The sequence below is a fragment of the Mytilus galloprovincialis genome, chromosome 6 (assembly GCF_965363235.1).
Source record: "Mytilus galloprovincialis chromosome 6, xbMytGall1.hap1.1, whole genome shotgun sequence".
Classification (NCBI taxonomy): Eukaryota; Metazoa; Mollusca; class Bivalvia; order Mytilida; family Mytilidae; genus Mytilus; species Mytilus galloprovincialis.
Window position 1 is genome coordinate 90,656,061 of NC_134843.1, and position 8,948 is coordinate 90,665,008.

Genomic DNA, 8,948 nt, shown 5'->3' on the forward strand with positions numbered 1-8,948 from the left:
TTGTTTTATGATGTTTGTTTTCATGTTTACTTACTGTTTGGTCTCACATGACCTTACCTTATATAATAGCTCTTTTTTTCTATATGTATGTAAAAGTTAAGATAGAAAATCAGCTTTTTCAAGTATGTTGTTATCTTATATACAAACTTTAGATTTATAAAAAAAACGACATGGTAAGAAAGTACAATTATTTACCCATGACACACACAATTTCATTTCAATATTCTGTCATGTTTAAAAAAAACATAAATACACCGTTACAAACTCAATCCAAATTTGATATCCTTGAACGTGTCAATAAAACAAATCTATTTAATTTTTGAAATTTACCTGTGATAATTTCAACGTCACAAAAAATACGCTAACTTATTGTGACGTTGATCCATTCATATGACGTGCAATTTATATTTTGTTTGTTTGTGGTTTCCTGGCGAGCTAAACTCATGTGAGGTGTCCGTTGTTATTCTGCGGATTTCATGTTGTAAATGAATATTATATGGTGACCTGTTGGTGACCTTCTGCTGTTGTCTGTTCTATGGTTGGGTTGTTGTCTCTTTGACACATTCCCCATTTCCATTCTCAATTTTATATATTATATGGTTTATTTATTTACATGTATTTTTCTTGTCTGAGTGTTCTTCCTTTTGTGTACCTTATTCCTGTTACGTAGTGTTGTCATTTTAGCGGTAGTTTTAACATTGCCAATTTAACAGTTGTTGTTGGGTTTTTTTTATTCAGTTTTTAAATTTATTTCGATCTAGTATGTTATGGAGTAAACCCATGAACAAATTACATGAAAACTGATAGATGAGATTTATTACAAATAACAGGCCGGTGGTACTGTTTGTGAGGTGTTAATTTATTCTTATTTTGCTTTATTTCGTTTTTTACAGAAATCAAAATCTGTAGATTGGATAAGGCACACGGTTGATTCAATGAAAAGTCGTTGTCTGTCTGAAGTTCAGAAAAACGAGACATTAGATGATCAGCCGAGTGAAGATATACCGTCGATAACTGAAACAGTAATAATGGCTATTTGTCCAGGTCTTCCTGAATGTAGTGGTAATGGAAAATGCGATCATGGTATGCACTTCATCATAAAGATAATTATATACATTCTTATGTTATTTTAATGATTGAGTAACTGTTTTATGCTTTTAGCTAGGTGGCAACAGCAAAACGTATTCAGGTTAAGATTGAGATTTCGGTACCATATACAGACTGTAATTTCTATAGAATAACATTTACCATGCAGTGAAATTAAAAGCTACTTGGGCAAATTATTTTCCAGTAATGTTATCATTATAATCTTTTTATTATGTCCCTTTTCATATAAACCGAATTCCTTAAAAAGAAATGAACTACATATATATATGTTATCAATATAATCGAAATGGCTTAAATGTTTTTTTACTATTTTGTATCTTTAGAGGGAATTCTTCTAAACAGTGTAAGGAGACCCAGTAGCTATGTATATTATGATTTATAAAATGTTACCACAGACTTTTTAATTTAGTCTTCATAGTAATATAAAAACTATTGATTCTGATTTAATCTATAATTCAAGGTTTGTGCGTTTGCAATGACGGATTTATGTCACATGATTGTTCTATGACAAAGACAGTACCACCAGAAATATACGGAGTTAGAGGAAATGGTATATGTGATAGGAATGAAATCAATTGTGATACAGCCTTTGTTGTTGGAAATAGAATAGAAGAAAGTGACGACCTGTCTTGTAGAATATCTAAATATGTTGTAAGTCTTGAGACCTCTGATTTAAGTAACTATATTAATCCAAGTCTGCTGAATGTAAATAAAACACATGTATATGGAGAGTGATTGGTTTTTTTTTTAACTTGGTCGATGGCAATACGCATTTTGTGACACTTGTTTTTATAACTATTTCTTTCTTATATTTCTCAAAATAAATGTGTTGGTCGTTTTATATTCGCTGTCGAGAAGGCTATTTTGTATTTGCCAACGACCATATGTTTACAGAAATTTTAAATCGTTGTTAAATTTCTGTTTATTTGGTACATTTTTTTTTAAATAAAATCAATCAACAAGTGTCATTGGAATGAAGACTTATCACTAACAAAATAGTTAGACAAACAAAAAATACTATTTCTATATTAAGCCTCAATTGTCAAATATGCCTTTGAAATTTACAAACCAGATTCATCCAGATGGCAGTAAATCATTTGAGGGGACAACAATAGTACGCGGGAATGTAGAAACACTCGTAGAAGTACACTGTCCTTTAAAAACCACCAAACAAAAAAGAAGCGTCAGAAATACTGGTTCCATTTCTTTCGTTGAAGTGTTTGATGTCAGCGTCAGTTATAATATGGAAGATTTTAGCGACCCAGAAAGAGTGATTCTTATGAACTCTAAATGTCAGCAAAACAACGGGACCATCACTGAGCTTAATTTTGTTCTGAAGGTAACTCATTACTTATTTTATTATTGAGTTGTATATATATTTTGATTTGACCTTGAATTTAGATTTAATGAGATATTTTTTTATAGAATAAATATTCAAACTATAGTTATTTCAACATTTCGTGCAGTTAAATTTTTTACCTGCAAAAATTAGAAATCAAAGGTCTTGGAATTCACATTTTTCAGTAATTCTTTCAATTGATATGAACATATTTACCAAAGAAAATATTATGTAGTTGTATATGTCCTACCTACGATTTAAAGGGTCATACGTTTTCTAGTTTATATCTAGTACGTACGTCCTGCATAAGGTTAAGTTTGGGATTCTGTTACCATGCAGTTGTTGTTACATCGCCATAAGAATTAATACACTCTTTCATTATCATTTGATGTTTTTACAAACTAAATGCTAACTAAAGGTTGAGAACCAGTTTGTGCTGTTAACTAAACAAGTAAACGGTACAATTTGAGTGAGGCATAAACACATTTTTCTTATGTTTCAGGATGATACCTGTTTTATCGATAACCAGTGCCTCTTGGACCAGGAACCAAATTCACAACAAGAATATCTGTATTGTAATGCACAAACTGATCGATATAGGTGGACTTTTGATGATAGTAAATATTGTAAAGTAGAAGAGCAATATTTTAGCAGTAACAACATGATCTTTGACAAAGAATGCTTATTTTGTAACCCTGATTTTACGCCTTATAATTGGACTCTTAAAGAGGTATGTGTACAAGCTTAACTTAAAAAAAAACAGGTGCTCGATATGCATTTCTTTTTTTAAATTGTATTGACTAAATTATAAATATTATATAGTCAAAACATTTGTATGATGAAATAATTATATGTAAGGTTTAGTAAGTAGTTGATTACATGTTTTATGAATGCTACAATTTTTTAATTTTAATTTTTTCTATTTTCATTTTTCATAGAACTATTGTTTGATCGACGGTGATTGTGTTTCACATGATCAGAAGAATACGGTTGATGAGTGTTTGTTTTGCAACACCGAAAATAACTTATTTGAGTGGACAAAGCATGATGAAGGTATAAGTTATTTTTAGTTCTCTTGGCATTTTTCTCATCACTTGGCGTCCATTGTCCGTCGTCGTCGTCCGTTTACATTTACACAAATCTTCTCCCCTGAAACAAATGGGCCAAATAGAACCAAACTTGGCCAAAATCATTCTTAGATTATCTTGTTTGAATAATGTATCCGATAACCCTGCCCATCAACCATAATGACTGCAATGGCTATAAAAAGGTCATGGGGGGGGGGGTTAAATTCAGTGTTTGGCTTTTATCTCTGACACTAAAGCATTTAAAGCATATCTGACAGGGATAAAAAAATGTTCATCAGATCAAGTCCTACCTTCCCTGAAATTTTCAGACCCATCAAAAAACCAGTTGCTTGATTGCTGCGTCAGAATTGGTAATTCATAATAGATAGAGATGATTAACTGTAAACAGCAAACATGATAAACACTGAGAAAGTAAGATCTACAAATAAGTCAAATGATAAAAATGGTCAATAAACCCTTTAGGAGTTATTCTCTTTCATGGTAAATATTTTATAATTTTTTTTTAATCCTAAGCAAATTTAAAAAAGAGAAAAATTGTTATAGTTATTCTCGTCTACAGTGTTATAGAGTGTCCTTTGTTTGATATGCTGGTAGATCAAGGTGAGCGACACAGGCTCTTGATGGCCTCTAGTCTTAATTTCTTATTGGTTTACACAATGCAATTATCGGATATAAAGTCGATCATAGTCTTGCTCTTTTTTTTCTTAATCTTTAATTATTTATTGTATCTTGGAAATAATATAATATGTATTTATACCATAAAATTACTTTAAGCTTCTGTGCTTTGAATATACTAGTACTTTTTTTACAGAAACACATGTGCGCATGTGTATCACATAAGTTCTAGATATTTCTTAATATTCATTCTACGTTGTAAAAAGATGAAATCATAATTATAAACGAATAAAAGGATACGAAGAAGCAATCTAATACCATAATCAAATAGCGCGAAGCAACAGCTTACCAAATCAATGAATAACTAACAGTAGGCGGAATGCAGATACGACAAATGAGAACATCTATAATCTTTGAAAAAAATAACGTTTTTTCCAAATATCAATTAACATAACGTTCTAAAAATCTGTCAGCTTTTTGTTTAACGACTTGTTATCTGCTGAGATTTAAATTTATGAAACAAGTTAGTAAACGTGTTCTCAGAAAACATTGGTCTGACATAATCAGTAGTTAATTCAAAATTTTTATGCCATTGATTTCCTCATACAATTTCAACGTACCTACAAAGTACGTACTGTATGCCTTTGTAATCATTGTCTACTTACAGTGTGTATAACAAAGGTCGACAAACCATCTAATGCCGAGAAGTCGTCCAGTAAACTTGGTTTGATACTACTGGGATCTATTGGTAGTGTAGTTATCCTGTTCATTGTTGGTTTTATTGTTAATTGTTATGTGAAGAATAACAATAGTCGGTAAGTTATGTACAAAAAATAGATTTCAATGATTATTTCAATGAATATTTTTTTTTTTAGTATTGATTATTTTATAAATCTGTATTGAGATATTATAGAAAAGGACCCAAAACATTAAGTCTATGTTGTATTCAAACGGAGACGTCCATAAAAAAAATCAGACGTTATCACCAATGGAACTAGTAAAAATCAACTGTCATATACTGACGTGGTATATGTTTTCTTAACAGGTGGTTATGAACGCTCGGAAATAAACACTTGAACGCCAAATAAGTATAAATACTTGAGGATTTATATAAAACGTGTATGATGAATAAGATATATTATGGTTTGTAAGTAAAACAACCATCAATAGTACCAGACTTATCATCTGGTACGCAAGACTCATGTCTACATGACTGTATATCATATTCTGATCCAAAACATCCGTACAGCATATTAAGCTACTATTATAATTGTTTTTAATTTTGACATGTAGTGATGATGATGATTTTCGGTGTACAATTGAATATTAAAAGGTTATGGAATACACCAATGTGATCCCTATGTTTCAAGAGTATTTTATTTCAGCTAAAACCCTTATTTAAATACATCTTTGTCCCTTTATTGCCCATTATGCCATATATAATACCATCTTATATTTCTAACCATTTTAGGAATTAAAAAGAAATGTTTATTTGTTATTTTGAAAAATAAATACTTGAATCATGTACATAATTTCATAATAATATACATGTATACAGAGGAGTACTTCGACTGTAGGTGCACGCTTCTGTCCTTTAGACATGTATTATTTTTGTCTGTAATATATATTCGTATCTCTTTTTAAGTTTGAAGAGGAAAAGCACATACGAAGCTGATGATCATTATGCCATGAGGAGGCTTCCAAGGATGAAAGTAAATAACTGAAACTCACCATCAATATGAGTGTTTACTTCTTTAAAAAACACAAATGACAAGTGTACTGCTTTCAAACTTATAGTCTATAGTCTTTATTAAGGAATCATTGCCATAAGTATTGTATATATTACTCTATCATTATATGATCATGGAACCATTATATGTAAACTGTTCTGTATCTGAAGTAATTTAATCAGTGAGTAAGGCATAACATATCATACAGATGCTTTTGTATAATTTTTGATGATCTGATTTATTAATTGACGAAATTAATTCATTGTCTTACATTAAATTATGATTAATAAATATCTAAATAAAAGTGTTGAAACAATGTGACTTTTCATTGATGTGTAAAACATAAGTTTGTATTACGACAATATTAATAATATTTCTTATAAAACTATGAATGCATTGAGTTTATATTTGTTGGCCTTATCGGTTGATTAAATTGTCGCATTTCTTTTATTTGAACCGTGATGATCCGATTAGAACCTATGGAATATGTAGCTCCAAGTCGTGTTGACTACATTGCTTAATACGAAATAACTGTGGACAATACACCACCTCAACTTACCTAAATGGTATTCGTCTAAAATGTATGACAAACGAGACGATTATAGTTTTGAAATCATAAATTTTCTCCACTTGAGTAGCAATTTACCAACTTCACCTGCATAGTGGATATATATTTTCTATACTCATTCGTTATTAAAGAGCGTGCAGCTGATAATCAGTATGAAAAGCTAATTAACTACAGTAGGTCAAAGAACGTTTCGTCCATTTGGCCTTTAACAAAGTTCATCGGGAGATACCAACACTTTGTTGATAAATATTCCGTATAATCTTCACAAATACGTTGTTTATCATCTTACTAACGTGTTATAGTATTCTTTTTTTCTTTTTTTCTTTTTATATGTTATTATTTTTACTTTTTAGTGTATTTTGATAATATCAATTTGACACGACTCGGTACTAATACATCCCGTCATTGTGTTATTGTGCTATGGTAAAACAATTTACTCTCGTTTTTCGTTTTTGCTGATATTCTTTGTCTATCTGTCTTTTTGTGTTTCTTTGTTGACACATTTGTTTGATATTTCTGTGATTAAGATAACAAATGTACAAGTTTGACTGCTGTATCCCTAATTTTGAAATTTGTACCTCTCAATGTCTGTTTGTTTAGTTCACACATCGTTGTCAATAACATAGAATTTTATTCGACTGTAATATAAGTGAGAGGTTTAATACCTATAAAAGAAGGTTTGTCAAACCATTTTCTTTTTAAGAAAACGGTGTTCCAAGTCAGGAACATGACAGTTTTTATCTTTTCATTTCATATCTTTGAGCTTTTGGTTTTGCTATTGGATAATGGACTTTTCGTTTCGAATTTTCCTTGGAGTTCGATATTTTTTTATTTTACTTTTTTAAAGAGGTGACGAAGCTTTGCGTCCTTACCCAGCTGTATGAATTAGCGCCGGAGAAAGACATAAACTGAAACACTCGGTGATATGAATACTTAGATGCGTGTTAAATTTCATACCAAACTTAGCTTGGGAAAAACTAGTAGAGTAAGTAGACAGTATGTAAATATAACCTTCAATTCTTTTTTCACAAAAAACAAAAGTTGATGCATCAGTTTAAAATCTTCAAGGTAAGGCAAAGACTCTCAGATTGGCACTATGGTCATAATGATCTGTTGAAACAAGACGGCTTTCTGTTAAACGTGACCACACAATTGAAAAGTTAAACATTTTGAACGAATAGCTAAGAACGGCAATGCAAAGAATTTTACCTTATAAATAAAGAATAACTATGATTGCAAATTATATTATGAGAAAACTATGATAAGAAAATTCGTAAACGAAAACTTTAAGTCGCGGTCAAATCCAAACAAATATTTAAAAGCTAAATAATTTCGAAGTTGGAGAGCATCGAGATCATGAAGTTCCGAAATGTTTTGCCAAATGCATATAAGAAAGTCTTTCTTGTGTAGTAATCCTTAGCATTTTAAAGAATACAAAGTTTTGTTAACATATGATCATTTATAACTTTGATTATGAGACCTACCGAATTAGACTATTTGCCGGGTTTGTAATAACATGCATGAGCAACACGACGGGTGCCACATGTGGAGCAGGATCTGCTTAGCCTTCCGGAGAACCGGAGATTACCCCCAGTTTTTGGTAGTGTTCGTTTCACTTAGTCTTTTGTTTTCTATGTTGTGTGTTGTGTACGATTATTTGTCTGTTTGTCTTTTCATTTATTGCAACACAGAAGTGCTGAATATCCGAATAAAGAAAAATTAAGCAAACTATAAGTTACTGTATGATCTTCAACACTGAGCTTAACCCATACTGTAAACAAAGAATGGATTATCATATCCAATGATTATTACTTTAAATTGTCTAATTTTAATAGGAAAGTTAAGTTTTGTTTCCTAAATTTACATATTATATGAATAACGAATGAATGATTTGAAAATGGAAGGGAAATGTGTTAAAGAGACAACCAGGAAAATGTCTGTCATTGGTTTTAGAAATAGAAATTAGGTCCGAAATATTTGTATTGTTGGTACGAAATTCTAGTTGATTGCGATTTATTTAACGCCTTTGAGAACGGCTTTAACGAACAGTTTAAGAGACTGCATTCAAACTGTTAACCGAAACGGTTCTTGATTTTAACCGATTCCAATGATAGTATCATTCAGACCGAGAAGATCTGTAAGTTTTTGATCAAATGTTATTCACCTATTGTCCGTTATCGTACACATTAGAATGACATTCCCCTTGCTGAATATTTACTACTTTTAAAGTTTGAAAATTCATCATCTGGCGACCTAAATTTATGGTCTTGTATATTAATGGGGTTCGTGTTGCTCAGTCTTTAGTTTTCTTTCTTTTGTCTGGTGTATTATTATTTGTTTGTTAGTGTTTTTCTTTTTAAGCCACGGCGTTTTCAGTTTATTTTCTATTTATGAGTTTGACTGTTATTTTGGTATCTTTTTATGAGTTTTCTTATCCTTTCAATTTTATGTTTATTTTTGAACCCTGTTACGTTGATACATTCATATCAGGTCTGTCTGTT

The 8,948-nt window shown here is 30.8% G+C and overlaps 1 protein-coding gene across 1 annotated transcript in view; it reads left to right on the plus strand.

Annotated features, from left to right (window-relative positions):
* LOC143080674 (uncharacterized) overlaps positions 1–6,195 on the plus strand; it is a 54,408-nt gene extending 48,213 nt beyond the window's left edge. The window contains exons 33-39 of the mRNA XM_076256649.1: positions 894–1,083; positions 1,568–1,758; positions 2,180–2,446; positions 2,949–3,176; positions 3,385–3,499; positions 4,817–4,964; positions 5,795–6,195. Coding sequence (XP_076112764.1) covers positions 894–1,083; positions 1,568–1,758; positions 2,180–2,446; positions 2,949–3,176; positions 3,385–3,499; positions 4,817–4,964; positions 5,795–5,873 — 1,218 coding nt within the window. The 3' untranslated portion in view covers positions 5,874–6,195. The remainder of the gene's footprint in view (positions 1–893; positions 1,084–1,567; positions 1,759–2,179; positions 2,447–2,948; positions 3,177–3,384; positions 3,500–4,816; positions 4,965–5,794) is intronic.
* Positions 6,196–8,948: the final 2,753 nt, after the last annotated feature.